A 16,550-nucleotide genomic window follows, 5' to 3' on the forward strand; every position below is an offset into this window, starting at 1 on the left:
ATGTATGCAGAAAAAACATCTAATTTAAAGCAAACTTGGTGTTTGCATTTCCAAGAGTTGTGACACAAAACTGGTAGTTATCAGTAACCTGGAGGATTTGAACAAATCTTTGTTTTATTGCCACCTACTGGCACTCTAGCAAAGTACAGATTAAAACCTGCTCTATACTGAAGTCAGTGATCACTCTGGATTTTGGTCTACTAGCCGCGCTTTCAGAAAAAAAATACCTAATTAAGAAAATCTTGGGTATTAAACATGTTATATTATAGGACTACAAATTACTGTAGAAAAGGAAAACATTTATTGCACTTAGAATTTCCAAGTTAACCCAAGGAAGCTGTAGTAAGAGGCTGGAGAAATAATTTTAAGTCAGACCAAACACAATCTTCTAATTTCAAAGAAGTGAGTGTTTTGTTTTGTTTTTATTTTGTTTCAGTTCAGAAGTATCAGATAATGCTCCACCGTTTAAACTTGGCCTGAAATCTCTGCCAGCGTCATGATACAGTAACTTTGACACTGCAGAGTTTCTCACAAATTATTCTGATGTGTAGCTGAGATTTTAGAAGATCTGTTTCTGCACTAGTGCTGGGATTCAATGATAGCCTTGTAGAACACACATGACAGCAACAAGGAAGCAGAAGAGACTGCTCAAGGGTGGCCACTCTTTGATCTCCCGTCAGAAACAGAAAGGAGTTTAAGGGAATAATCGGTAAGGGCATATACCAACTCCTGTCAGGACTCAAAAGCACCTTTGCCTGAAGAAAGCAGGTATGTCAGGTTATTACTTAGCTAACGCTCAGATACTGTGACCAAGGTAACCTACTTACAGCCAGTTCTGCAACTCATGAAATTGTTGTCCACTCTAGCTTAACCTCTTTACACATATTGCAATTTACTGCACTTTCTCTACCTATATTTAATGTTTGTACTTCAGATCTTTTAAAATACTTCTGAAATAAATAAATAAACTGCATCTCCATTTTATACATGAAACAACTCAAGAATACATTAAGTGGCTTCTCTAAGCCTACCATGTCAGTAGCAGAACAAAAATCGCTATTTCTGAATGCCAGCCTCAGGCTAAATTCACACCTATTTAAAATGAAACAGAACTAAGCCAAAAAGCACATTTTTTAAAAAAGGACACTGAAAACAACCACAAACCCTAAACCAGAACAGAAAGCCCTACTGCAGCTTTACCTAGATGCAAGAGAGGCACTTCTCACTATTAATTTCACCTTCCTTCTAACTTTCACAGCTCCAGAGTTTGTATTTAAAGCATCTGAACAGTATTTTATTGGTTATGAGCCTGTGATGTCCTTTTCCTTCTTAAATCCTTATCTCTGGCTCAGAAAGGGAACACACATGTATCTGTCTAGGCTTCACTCTTGTCAAGAGCTGTCCACCACACTCAGCAGGATTTAGTATTAGAAGTAAAAAATCACCTTTATCAATTATCCACATTTCCAGCAAGTTTTCAAAATTTTTAGCAGCAATTAGGTCTCTGTGCATTTAAACAAACAGGTAACTTGTTTCAGTCTTGTCAACATGAAAGTTTAAAACACCATCCATTATCTTCCCCAGTTAACACACTTTAACATAGTTAAAGTGATCTTTTGATCTTTTGATCTTCCTTTAACAGCACTTTCTACAGTATTTGCCTGAGAAACACGGACATTCAGTAGGGAAAAAGATACAGGTCTCTCATTCCTCTGTCTTCAAAGCCTGGAGCGAGGTGAGGAAATGGCACTAGAAGTTTTCCTCACAAGGGGCACAGAAACACTGACAGCATATCCCCAACTTTTTCTCCTCCCTTCTCATCATCTCTAATGAGAACAGCCCTAGTTCTTTTACTAGGAGAAAATGCCGCACAGATTCCTCCAGTCCCTCTGCTTAGGTATTCTTCTCTAAAATCATGCTGAGTACAGCAGTCATTCACAAGGGGCTTTCTTCCACAGACAAAACAGGAGCGACCCATGTTACCATAAAAGGGACCCAATTGAACAGAAATCCTCTGGACAAAAACCAACCAACCAAACAAAAACAAAAACAAACAAAAAAAACCTGCAAAAAGTAGACAGCACTGACTTCCCAAGGAAAGACTCCCTTAATTACTCAGGTGTATATTCTTGCTATAGGAACAAATTAACATGTTCCCTCAAGTACTGTGTTACAGTAATACCTGATGACTATAATTGGATTACAAGAACATGAAATGCAATCAGGAGAAGCTGAATGTTCTAACAGCAATACAAAGAACTATTCACTCAATTTGTTTTAGCTAAAGAAAGTTAGAAATAAGTAGGAAAACTAGTAAAACATGATTTTGAGTAGTATTCACTATGATCATAAACCATGGACAGTTAGTCCTTGGCTTAGGAAGCATAAAACTTTCAAAGGCTGTCATACAAAACGGCACCTCTTCACCTTGAGATACACAAAGCAAAACAAAGATGCGCAACAATGAAAATCTAAAAATCAGCTGGTTATTCCTACAAAAGAACAAAATTTAAAGGAAACCAAAAAGTAGGATTTTCCTCCTCTCAAAATAGCACGTAAGTACTTTCTAGTACCAAAGAAACACCTCTCTTGCTCAGAACTTCTTGCCTAGTCTAAACCAAACATTAATACGTAGTGTCTGTACAATTCCTTTCTAAAAGATACTGCCAGCCAGTTTTGTAGTTCATGATGGAGATGCTGTCAGAACTTCAGGGAAGACAAGAACAAACACTTAAGACTGGTCAAGGAGTTATTTCACTCTGTGCTAGTTAAAACTGAAGAGGAAAGATACCTATGCTTTCACAGCACACGCCGGCAACTCTGTCTAGGTTCTTTTCTTTGCAGCATCATTATGTATTTTAGTGAAATACTTATACATCCCTACCCAGTAGGCAATTATGGTAATTTATTCCTTGTCTCACCAGACACTTTATCACTTCTGCATTTGTTAAGCGTCCCTTTTTGTGCACAGCCAAAGCCTTACGCTCCACACAGCTGTGCTGGGTCAATACATTACTACCCAACTTGTTCTTGGGTTTTCTCTCCCTTTTTTTTTTAAATCAGGATGATAAATTTCCTATGGCATTTGATTTTTTTTTCAACTGGTATTTTCTACATACACCTCAAAACCATTTTTATTATTTATTAACACTTAATTTTCCAGTTTAGATGACTTTACTAACAAGGACCCTTAGGAAATAAATTTCTACCTTTTTCTGTAATAAAATAGTAAGTTTGTGGGGTTTTTTTTTTAAATTTCCACACTTTTCCCTCATGATTTTTGATCCATGTTGATCAAAGAAGTTGGAAAGACAAGTTCTTGTATGTTCTCTAAAAACTGGCAGTTTGGAAAGGGGGAGAGACCATAACTAGTCTCCACAAGAGAAAGGCAAGCAGAATTCAACTGTTCCTCTTCACATTCTCCAGTCAATCCATTAGCACACACACCCACAGGTACTACCAAGCCAGGAGCAGGGAAGCAGCAATGCATTGGAGAGCTCACGCTCTGTCCTCCAGCACAGGATGCTGCAACAGAGGACTCTTGGAGGTGAAAGCGTAGGCAGAAACTGAAAAGCAGGTATCAGGCAAATTGGTAGAGAAGAGAATTCAAGGAGCAAAGGACACAAATCCAAAAGAAATGAAGCTTTGCTCTCCACAGGATGCGTTATTTAAATGCCATACTGCTGTTCACTAGGATTGTGCTGTGGTTGACAGCAAGATAACCATGTTCAGAGGAAGAAAAACGGATTTGACAAAGGTACTTGACATTTAATGGCTTCTAGAGTTAAGTCTGTTACTAGAGAGAAAAGCAGATGCAGCACAAGCCCAAGGCATTACCTCTTGCAAATTAAGAACTCTATTATTTAGTGTATATTGAATAGTTTATGTAATTATAAAACATGAATCTATGATTACAAAATCACTCTTAACTAAATCTTAATCTTTAGACTCTCAAGAATTTTTTGTCGCTTACAGATTTTCCGTTGATAAGTATTTCTAGATAGACATTATCTTACTGAACATGATAAAATAATAATGCTGATGGTAAAAGTTCCTCAAAATACTCAAAATATTAAGCTGGTGTAAAATATAAAGAGGATTTCATTAATAAATGTGGTTGCATGACCATTACACTATTGCAACATGTTTTAGTAACAATTATCTGCAATTCCAAACCGCAGCTGATCAGAAACTCATATTAGAAGTTTCTAATTCATCTACATTAAATTACTATTTTCAGATGAACTAGCTGCAGCATTCAACTTCTACATGAAATGAGAATTTTAAAGCAGATTTATTTTTTTGTTTTTCTAAGAATGCAGACCAATCTACCAGACAGTAGAAACTCCTCTCTGAAAAAAGAACCAATTTTCCATATTTAAGTTTTACATTAATAGGTAGTTTAAGAAAAATATCACTGTATGCCACATCACTCTTGTGAGGAACAAAGGATGAATTAAAACACATTGTAAACTAATTATCCAACACTAAAAATGTCTACTTCAATTCTTCTATGTTGACAATATATTTTATGAAGTATTCAGTGGTTACACGTTTACAAAATAGTTGCCATCTCATAACATTCTTGACTCCAATATGGATTAAAACTTCTACTACAAAAACTAACTTGATTTCCTTCATTTATTCCAATTTTCTTTATTTCTTAAGATGAAACAATGTAACAACCAGTCTCCTCACCCTAAAACTCTGTCTCACGGGAAAATACGACAAAGACAAATGTGTCCTTAAAAATAATACAGGAGGGTAATTTATTTTATAGTATTAGCTACTCATAGCTACACAACATCACTACAAAGGAATGTTAGATTTTCTGACTTTCTGTTCATTAAAATATATCCATACAGTGTTATAAATATGGCCCTAATCCTGAGACATACATCTGAATATATGGGGATAAATTTAAAAAATTGATGTCATTTTTTGATTCTTACCCAATATATTTCAAGATAGATACGGAGATTTTATCTTAAAATATATTCATGAAAAGTAGTTTAATTTTGAACACTTAATGCCATCCAGTTATGGAAAAAACATGGTGAAGGTAAAAACAGAAGTTCACCTTAGTGAAGATAACTGCTACAGGATTATATTAGGGTTACACTTTAAGAAGATTCTTTTAAGGTAGTTCTCAAATAATTGGTATGGCAAGGTGCACCAGACCCTATCCTAACAAGTAAAATGTTACAGAGAACTGTTTCAATCTGAACTGATTCATTAGGGAGAAACATGTGTGTCTGAATAAAATACAAAACCTGTACCACAGGAAATGCCACAGGTGTTTCTTTTCTTTCTCACATTCATATAATAATAAATCCAAAGACATTAATGGTATCACTATGAATTGTCAATTAGGTATTCAGTCTGATTGTATGATGCTACATGGTCCTGTGTCTTTCCAAGGCTTCTCCAACAATACAACCCATAGTAGGTAAGAATTCACAAGACTGGGGTTTAAGAGATGTATTAAAATATTTCATTTTAATCTGCCTTCAGTTTAAATGTCAGTACAGCTATTATGATTTTAAATATTATAAACTCAATACTTCATTAACATGAAGAAGAATCCAAAGATATATGGAAATATCTATTTACTGAACAAATGCAAGTCCCGACTCTTGCAACTGAATGCCTGTAGGCAAGTGCTCATGCATAATTCTTCTATTTCAGTGAGCTTACCTACAAGCCTAAGTAGTTCCTACAAAGCTAACCGCCGTTTACAGGATCTTAGACTGTATAATGCATTACACACACAGGAAAATTCAGTTCCTCAATTACACTTTCATCTAGAACTCGGAGCTAGGCGTTAAACAAAAATTTTCCCTCATGCAAGATACGACCTGCCAAACATTACAAATCTCCAAAGAGACTAGAGAGGAAGAGTTAAAAAAAAAATTAAAAAAAAAATTTAAAAAAAAGGGAAAAGAGCACTACATGGAATGGAACACTGGGCAAAAGGGAAAATGTACTGAGAATAAAATAACGCATAAGATAGAAAATTAAAGTAAGCTACTGCAATATAAGAAAGAATTAAACTATAAAAAGATAGAGCAAAGAGGTACGAGAAACTCCTGAGGAAAGACATATGCAAAATACTAAGCACAGCATATAAAATTAAGCAGTGTAAAAAGATTTAAATTAACAAGTGCAGTTCTGATGAAAATACCTCAAGAGAAAATGCAAAAGTTTCTGAGCTAGGAAATACAAGTAAATTTCTTAAATATGCACCAAACCGTATTTTTCTGCAGAATCATAACAGACCAAAATTAAATTTGTGTTTGTAATAACTGATAATTTAGCATTAACAATACTTCACAATTATACAACCCTCTAGATCAGTCTGTTATCTACATGAATGTCTGTTGTGATAAAATTTCTGTTTAGAGATCTCAGATCTGACTTTCTAGGGCAGATCTGTTTTATTGAAGAAGTTGTAGAACATCCATCATTGCAGCCTTTTCTGTGAATAACTAATATTCCATAATTTGCTTTCTGTGATGATTATTTTTCCTATTATAACATCCAGGTTTCCCAGAAATAGTAATATATGAATGTTGTTTAAAAACAGCAAGAGTAAAAGAGCAACAAAATGCATACAAATATACCAAAACATACATTTAGTTGTTTTTCTTATAGTAAGTCTTATCCACAGCTGTTGAAGGTTTCAGTATATTCATTTATCAGTTGTTAACATTTTATCAATGTTACAATAATTTGTTGGAGATTGATAATCAGCTCTGGGAAAGTGCATGTCATCAAGCTATGTAATGTAACAAGGAATTAAGTTTACAGACATAATGATTTGCTTCTACGACACAGAGGAATATAGCTTTTTTCCCCCCCCAAGTGGAACATACAAAAAAAAATTATATTAGCACTTTCTTGGGGAAATCGGCCTCCTCAACTTAGCCAAGATGCTAATATCTCTCTAAATTTGCTTTAAAAGAGAACAGAAATATAAACACAGAAAAAATAATCCATAAAGACAATCACAAACTGATGAAGGACAGAAAACCAAAGCTCTGTGCCATTTGAAGATCTGATGAGCACACCTTCCTTAGCCAGAAAGATCACAGGCAAAGCCAATAGCCTTTACCTGACAGCATGGGAACCCTGGAATTCTTTGCAGTCGACTAATCAGAGAAAAACTTCGCTGAAAACATTTCTTTTTTTTTTTTTTTTAGTTTAAAATTTTAAAAACAAGCACCAAACAAAATTAAACAATGGTATAATTACAACACTATTCAAGAACTGTAACACATGAATTAGGGGCATCCTCTAACAAGCTTTGATATTTTTAAAATTTGAAAAAGAATGCGGTGCACTGTATTCGATTAACTCTTGAACATCAAAGTTCCACTGCACTGAAGTATTAAAACACAGACTTAAGTTCTACAAAAGAATCCTATCACCATGAAGAACCATCAGAATAGTAGACTTATTTTCTTATTCCTTATTTTTGTCTACGACAAAGACAAAAGACTGCCCATAATTTTCCAAATACATCAGCATCTTTTTAAAGGGAAAAAAAATACAGCTAACACTACCTTCAGTAGCATACTTCCTTTCTGAACGGTAGAAATTATTCTTAATTGATCTAGAAGATAATTCCAGTTTTGATTTTTTTTGTCACCAAAAAACAGTAAAATGTAAGATAGGATAAAAATAACACCCATTTCTTCTGTAATTCTGCAGTCAGGCATCAAGTTAGCAGCAAGCTACCAAGTCCTAGTTGCAATTTCAGAAGCTCCCCAAGAAGTTCTCACAAACAGGCTGTCAATCTGAACAACAACTGCATCTTCAGAGAAGTTGTGTATATTCATCAGCCAACAGGGCACATTCCTGAAATTTTTCAAGAGTAATTTAAATCTGTGTTTAATTGTAAGAATAGGAAAAAACCCACAGTTTTTACAGTATTTACATTCAATTGCAGGTTTTGATTTTTAAAAACTGTCTATTTTGGACACGTTTAATTTCAAAGAAGTAAAAATTGAGGCTACACCTAAAAATGATACAGTCTTTATCATTCCTTTCCTAATAAATAAATAAAGAAAATATATTACTAAAGTATCTTTCTACTAAAAAAAACTACTGAAATCCTACATACAGGTACAAAAACATCTAAAAAATGTCAAAAGACAACAGTTCAGTTTTCCCATTTATAATTTAGAGAACAGCAATCTTCTCTCCATCTACGAAGGGAAGTGTCCGTATACATTCGGCTGATAGCTGAAGCTGCAGATACTTGATCATTATTTTGAAATCATACTTAGTCTGAACCATGCTCTAATTTACTATTATCTCTGATTAAAATAATTTATTCATACCCACTATTAAGCAAAATTTCATTATCACAGAATCACAGAATCATAGAATCATCTGGTTGGAAGAGACCTTAAAGATCATCGAGTCCAACCGTTACTCCTGTACTGCCAGGGTCCCTATACCATGTCCCTATGCACCACATCCACACGGTTCTTAAACACTTCCAGTGATGGGGACTCCACCACCTCCCTGGGCAGCCTGTTCCATTAAAGAAATAACGCAACTCTAATACTAAAAAACCCAGTCAAACTTCTGCTGGATTAAACAATCACCCATGCCTTGTGCCCCATATTTATAACAACTGTGCTGAGATCATTTACAGAAACTATCAGTACTTCAACTCGTCATATGGAGCAAACTGAAGATATTCTGCATTTGGCTTTTCAGGACTCACAACAAAACCCTAGAGCATCTCCTAAATAGCAAAACACAGAATTCAAAAAAGCGTTACAAAGACTCTGCAATAAAAAACTGTGACCTCATCTATCATTTGAAGACAAATTTTTTCCAGGTAATCTTTTTTCACTGAGAAAATTGCTCTTTTTTTTTTCTAGAATCTCTTTCACAGTTACCACAAATGTATCATTACCACAGTTCTATGTACAGACATTCAGATGTTAAATATAAAAACAAGGTAGTGCTCTTTTCTAATAATAATTAGACCATGTGTATATTTACGTTTAATGAAGATAAACAGCAATGTAGATGTAATCTGTTCTGGAGAAAGTTCTCAAATTGGTGCATTTGATCCATTTATCTTCCTTAACACAATAATGGTAAGTCTTTCCCATAACACTTCGAAAATACGTATCTAACCTTAAATTCTATGTACAACAGAATGATAACTTCATAAGCTGTATGTGCTGTGCTTATTGGGTAAGACGACAAATAACTAAACTCTGATTAAGGACTGTAATTCCTTTGGTTTTGCTTCCAGCTAGTTTTTTAGAGAAAAGAGGTATGTTTGAGGGGAAAAAAAAGAGTTTTGGGTGAAGAATTCATACTGCTAGGAATGTATAAACCACATTGCTGTACCATACTGCATATTAAACAGAGTTCAATTTCGTCTAATGTAGAAACAAGGAAGAAAAATGAAAACTGAAGAGTATGAAAGCACTTAAATTTTTGTGAAAGTACTTTAAATACATATTAATTTCTATATTTTTGGTAGAAACAAAAGCAGAATTCATGGTTACCATAGTTACACATACTCTTTGTTGTGTTTCAATGCCACATGATCTGATTCAAAGTAATACACATCAGGCTCTTCCTCATCATCCTCTGCAGTGTGGATGTTGGCACTCTCTTTGGCAGATGGTACAACAAGCCTAGCCTCAGAAAGTGGCTTTCTTAGTCCATCAGTCCCACGATCTCCCGTATTAAAATTTCTCTCTTTTTCATTCTGTTTACTTTCTTCAGACTTTTTGGGAGATCCATTGATATTATTAATACCTACAGGAACGTTCTTTTCAGTGGGACTAAGATTATTTTCCTCAACCTGTCCGTTTTCTCTACAAGGAGAGTTATTTTTAGTAGGGCTACTTCTGGCAAGGGCAGCCCTTCGTGGTGAAGTTCTCAATGTATATCTGTGTTCTTGAAGTTCTGACATTGATGTCATTTGAGCTGAAACACAGTCCAACACTGAAGAATGTGGTTCAGGTTCACCTGAGATTGATGCACTGTCATGATGAGCATTCGGGCTGCTATTGGTGTTTTCAGCACACTGTTCCTTAGAGGCACTACTATCTCCTACAACATCTACCTCCTCCTCCGAATCCCTTAACAAAGATGACTGGATTTCAGAAAAGGACCCTGTAGCTGGCTCATACGCCTGATTAGAATGCTCCTCAGGCAAGCAGTCATTTATTATTTTGTGGTCCTCTAACTTTACCTGTTCTTGAGAGTTTGTGCAAGGCACATAATGGTCTACAACACTGTCCTCCTTGCTGCTATTAAGCAACAACGAAGAATGGGCAAATGAGTTTCCGTTTTCTGCTACTGTTTTGTCCTTGGGCATAAAGGAACCAGCACTGTTTTGCTTACTGTTCCCATCAAGCTGACAGTCATCATAGTTAAAAGAATTTGAGTCTCTCTCACCAACTCCATTGACAGTCTGATAGCCTGCAATCTCATCAACTATTGCAGAATTATTAAATCCTTCTGCACAGGCATTCACCTTTTTAACTTCCCTTTTGTCACAATCATCCAATATAAGACATCGACAAGCTCGTTTAGGCCCTGTGGAAACCGCATCATTGTCCGACACTAAGCTTTTAAGCTCCAATGATTCCTTCTCTGTTTTAGTAGGCAAGTCTTCTTCTGAACTGTTGGGTGCCTCTGAACGTAGACAGCGTTTAATTCTTTTCAAAACTGGTGAAACAGGTTCTGCTTGTTTTTTTTCACAATTTTCCAGAGTTTGTTTATCAACATTATCTTTTTCTGAAGTAGACAGTCCTCTCTTTCTAGGGCTCACCCATGACTCTCGAGCACTCTGTTGTTTCAAATCAGTAGTTCTTCCACCATTACTTCCCTTCTGAGTTTGCACAGACTCTGGCCTCTTTTTTGGTGACCTTGATCTTATTTGAGGATGGGGTGAAACTTCCTCTGGATGAGCAATACTACGGTTTCTTAATGTTCTACCACAAAAATTTTCATCCAAACCATTTAAACCCACTGTAGATCTTGTAACACGAGTAGATCGAGAAGCAGCCATACTATGGCAAGTCCTTAAAGTATGTTCATCATGATCCACTCATCGGGAAACCTTCAAAAAAAGTAAACAAACAGTCAGGAAAAAATATTTTAAAAACCACCTATAGGCATAGTAAATCTGAGGAATATACTGTCACCTAATGTAAAATGGAATACATCTATGCAATGTATTCACACCTCTCCTTTCTGAGGTACTTCTTCAGGGCATTGTTCTGGATTGAGTTAGAACAGTGGCCAGCCCCAGCCTTAACCCATTCCAGATACTAAAAGAGTTTTCCACCTAAACTACAAAGTAGCTCACTTGGTATTTGCAGTTGTTCTGGCTTTAGTATTTGTGTGTGAATGTTGTTCATATTTATGCCTTACTCAAGGCTGTAATGTCCCAGTTAGGTTCCAGTTACTAAAATACACTCTTTTGATGTATTGTATACATAATACAACGCATTGGTATTTTTATTTAAGTTTGTCTGGTCAGATGAGAGGTATCAAACCACACTTTCAATAATCCAGCTTCCAGTCACGTGATTTCGCATACTAAGAAGGAAATCATTAATATGGTATTTGCTTGCTCACTTGTGGCTTAAAACAAAAACAAATTGCTCATAAAACAGAATTGCAATTCTAATTTAACAGGAGATTAAAAAAATAAATAGATCACACCAGCAAAATTTTTTTACATTCCTTAATAGTAAAAATCAAATAAACTAAAATGCCTGAATCAGAATCATAATTTAAAAGGACTTTGGGATTCCAACCTCCTGCTTGAATGAATTACAGGACTGAAGTCAGATTTAGTTATACAGGACACTGCCCAGCTGGGTCTTGAAAACCTCCAGGTACGGATGTTCCAAAGCCTCTCTGTGTAACCTGTTCAGTGTCTAATTGTCCTTCCAGTGAAAATATTTTTGCTTATACCCAGGTGGGGCCTTTCCTATTTTTGCATCATTTTATGTGAACAAAAAGCCTGGCTCTATCTTCTCAATAATCTCTGAGGTACCGGAAGGCTGTTTCCCCAGCCTCCTACATTTTTTTAACTTTTCATACAGTTGGTGAGATGAATCAACACCTGGATCTGATTTACGTAAATTCAATCACAAAGCTAAGTTTAAAATATCCAGCTTGAGAGTGTCTGTATTTCAGATTTCAGGGAGAAATGCAGGAGTACTCGACTTGCCCAATCTCAAAATAACATTTTTAATTGAAATCAGTTCAGTCTTATCCTTCTATTCGTTTCATCTTTAAAAATACTTGTCAAACTGTATATCATCACAAACTTGTCATCATATCCATGATAATGAATAGATTTACATTTGTACATAATGGAATACTCTCCCTTTTCCATCTACCCAAATTCCAGATTATACAAACCTGTTCAACTGACATATGAGGTGAAGTCTTAAAATTTTGAATATGAAAGCAAACCTTTTACATGCTATTTAGAAAGGCTGAAAACGACAAATGAAGGAAAATTGCTTCAACAGGTGTTTTTCATCTTCAGTAGAGAAAAAAACAGAACATAAATTCTCACAAATTTACTATTTAGGTGTTAGATGGTCCTAGAGCAGAAAAGAGAGGACAGGACAAAACCAGTACACCTCTTAAGCAATACAATTCTGTTTGACAATGAACAGCAATTACTATATTGTCTGTTTAGGTATTCATAACGCAAATAGTATTTCTTAATTAATGTATCCTAAAACTAGAGTTTGGTAAAGTTCTAGATACAACTGTATAAGACAGCACATCATTTTGTATAACTGTGGTATAGCTCTAAATACAACTGTATGAGACAGTACATCATTTTGTGAAACAAAGAAAAGACAATTATGAAGTGGAAGTTTCAAAAGTTCTCAAAACTGTGTTGCATTTATGCTGCTACAATCCTCCTTCTTGTTAGCTATTCCAGTTGCCTTCCATGGATGGCCTGGAAAGGTGCACCATTTGTACTCCTGGAGATACTGGTAAGGAACTGCCACCACACTGACTTCCATTCTGTTCATTTAAAAGTAACAATGCAGGACAATGTATGAGATGTCAAATGAACTCTATCTTAAGAGAAAGTATAAATGATTTGACAAACCACAAATGGGCAAAAAAATCTCCAGCTCAGCTGAAGAGAGAAAAACACTCATGTAACTATGTATTGTCTAAAACGGTTGTCTATACATATTTTCCACACTTGCCTGTATATTGTATACTTTACATGTAAGCTCAATACCTCAATATCTTGTGAAGACTGATCTCATTTGGGGTTGAACCCAAACATGAAAATCAGGGTCACTGAGATATTCCATTTCACCTAGGTTAGGTAAGGCTAACACAGGCTACGGATGAGTAAGGATGATCCATTTCAAACGGATACCAATAAAATAAATTAAACCAAACTCCAATGCGCACTTTGATGAGTAATTACTGAACTCAACAGACATTAGAAATAGTACATAAGACAGAAATCTTTACTGATTTGCTGGTGTGTTACTTGCCAAAGAAACACACTTTACATAACAAGTTAAGAAGTTATTATTTACTTACTACAAAATGTAAAAAACTTACCATTGCAAAACTGGAAGAAATATAAACTTCTGACATTTCATACAGCAGATTCTTACTGCACCACTCGAATAATATCAATCACCATTGCTGACATCCATGTTGTAATCCAAATGCCTTTTTACTAGTTTATGCCAGCACATTAACAAGATTTTGCAAACTGTTGAGAAAAAGACAAAGGAATCAATAAAACTTTTTAATTATTTCATTAAAAATTAAAAAGAATGCAACAGGACATATAAAGATTAACAGCTTTTTTAAGAAGCAATTATCAATTTTACAAGTGTCCTGTATAAAGAACACTGTGCTATAAAGTAATTAAGCATGTGAAATGCTAATTAAGGTTTCAAAAATAAACAGGAAAGATACTTTAAGTGATTCATTGCATCACACTAAAGATATGGAAGTAAATTAATTCAGAACAGAATCAAGGGTTCAAACCTTAGAAGATACTTGAAGAGACACAAAAAAACAAGTAGTGAATTATGAAATGCATTGTCAAATGTATTTTATAATTAGACACACAGTGAAACCAATTATTTCTGCTACTTAATGTTTATCAACCAAGCAGAACTCAAAACTTACACTGGCTCCAAATCCCTGAATAACCTTCTTCTACACAACTGGAGTGAAATGCTTTTCAGAGTTCACATTAAACCTATTCTTCACTCACGGTAAACAACGTATACTACAATGTACAACTACCTTGTTTATAGCGGAAGTGAACCATTTTTGATATTGAAAGACAGAAATAGATCTGTGGATCCAAAAGCCACCTAACACTTTCAGTTGCCTCCAGAGTGTGGGCATCAGTGCCAATGCTCAAGAGCAATTACTTGAAAAAACATACCAGGAATCGTCTAATTTAAGAATCAGAATCATCTAGTTTAAGAACATCTAGTACTACAGAAGAACCATAAATCACTGTAGAATAGTGATCATCGAATCTTTCTTTATATTCTGTTAACTTCATAAAAGTGAACTTGATTTTCTTACTGACAATTCAGAAACTTCATAAGGCAAAACACAAGCTGGGAGGCTTCCCCCTATTTTCCCTTCCACACAGTTATTATATTTAGATTATATATGTACAAAGCCTTTGGAAACTGTCTTCTTTACTTTCAACCTACTTAGAATTTCATACTGATAAGAGCAGAAAAAACCCTGAAGTTGAAAATTTAAAGAATAAACTGAGCCAAGTACGAGAAGAGTAATTATGTCTTTTTACAGTAAAATTCAATAACGAAATTCTACATCATCATTCCACAATGATGTTTTGTGAAGTATAATAAAGTCTATTATATGGATAACTAAATCAAATTAGGTTTCAATTTTTCAGTGGAATTCCTTAATTTAACAAACAGCAGAGAACTGTCATAATAAAAGGCAGCAAGGGAAAAAACTCGAAAATGCAAGAGGTAAAGGACTGAAAGGAAAGAGCAAAAGGAATAGTTGCTACTTAGCCACACCAGAATGGAATCAGAAACAGTGAGAGATGAATTCCATAAAGAGCTCCAATATTCAGTGACTGCAGCCTGTGTACCCCTGTTCTCCCCGCCATGAAGTTTCATCTCTTCTTAATATTCTGGTACACGGTCAGTTACTTAAACCTATATTGTTGCTTTTCCTACAGGCGCCTCTAACTGACAGGAAAGACACACAGGTCGATACCAAAATTAAAGAAGTATTTTGACAGTTTTCTTGCAAAAATGAAACAAAAATCCCATAGTTCAGTAACTCGTAAAATACATAATACAGAAAAAAGCCCAAACCAAAACATAACATTGAGTCAGTCAGGAGGCCTAATCTCAAAATTTTTAATTACTTTACCAGTCAGTAACTAAAGAACCTTTGAATGAGCTGTTTCAGAAGTAGCTGAAATAGCAAGGTCAATCTTTCCTTAGATTTGTACTTTGTCCCCCCTAATTTTCTTTCCCCCAGAACAACCCTATTTTACTCACAGTAGGGAAGACACAACTGCTGTGCTTAGTCCCCTTTGGAAAGAGCAAGAGCACTTTACAAACAGCAAAAAGAATGCGTAAATATCAGAAGAAGAGGAACCAAGATGGGAAAAAAAGGCTTTACCTAGTCAGGATTTTTTGTTTAATAGCGGTTTCTGGAGGTGAAAAAAAAGAGAACACTTTAATCAAGATACACTAAAGGGACTAGACTTTAATTACTGCTTGAAAACTATAAAAGAACATTCACAAGAGTTTATTAAGTGAAGAATTAAATAACCTCTTCCAGAATTTTCTTCAGAAAAATTGTCTTGAAACTATTATTTCTTTGCATTTCATAACCTATTAGAATTACCTTTTTCACCTATAACCACCGCATCTTCCATGGCAGAGAAATTCAATGGAAGAGTATTTTAGTGGTTTGGACAGCACTAATTTTAAAATATATTCATAAGTTGGAATAAGGATTGCAGGGGAAACTAACATGCTTTTAGATCTAAGATATTTTTCAGAATACTGCAATGAAGACTCAAAGTCTAAAGAGATTAAAGAATCAGCTAAGAAACAACATGGCCTGGTTTGCAAAGTCCACTAAAAATGAAGAGGTAGTAATGCTGACAGAGACATAGCTTTGAAACAATTAAGGGACTCTGAATTTGTCTCCTGTGGGGAAGGACCTGCATAAGAAGTCAGCAAATGAGTGTTGATGCTGAAACCTCATAGGCAATGGTCATACATTAATCAGTACGGAATTCCTTCAGAGTCAGAATGAAGTTTGACTGCTTACAGAAACCGTCCATACATCTTACATGCAATCAAGAATTTGATGACAGCATAGGATGGAGTTTCAGGGTATGCATTTTAGCATTTGAGAGCCCATAAAGCGTAATATAGCTTTAGGCAGACTCTACTGATACGCACCATAGTCATATAATTATGCTAGAATTTTTATTTACATTTAACTAGAAGCCTATTTAGGAAAGCCAG

At 35.1% G+C, this 16,550-nt stretch overlaps 1 protein-coding gene across 1 annotated transcript in view; it reads right to left on the reverse strand.

The window, feature by feature from the left end:
- Positions 1–11,056, reverse strand: part of ZZZ3 (zinc finger, ZZ-type containing 3) — a 30,644-nt gene extending 19,588 nt beyond the window's left edge. The window contains exon 1 of the mRNA XM_010146053.1: positions 9,555–11,056. Within this exon, the coding sequence (XP_010144355.1) occupies positions 9,555–11,056 (1,502 nt within the window). The remainder of the gene's footprint in view (positions 1–9,554) is intronic.
- Positions 11,057–16,550: the final 5,494 nt, after the last annotated feature.

This window comes from Buceros rhinoceros, unplaced genomic scaffold (genome assembly GCF_000710305.1).
Source record: "Buceros rhinoceros silvestris isolate BGI_N320 unplaced genomic scaffold, ASM71030v1 scaffold3042, whole genome shotgun sequence".
Taxonomy (NCBI): domain Eukaryota; kingdom Metazoa; phylum Chordata; class Aves; order Bucerotiformes; family Bucerotidae; genus Buceros; species Buceros rhinoceros.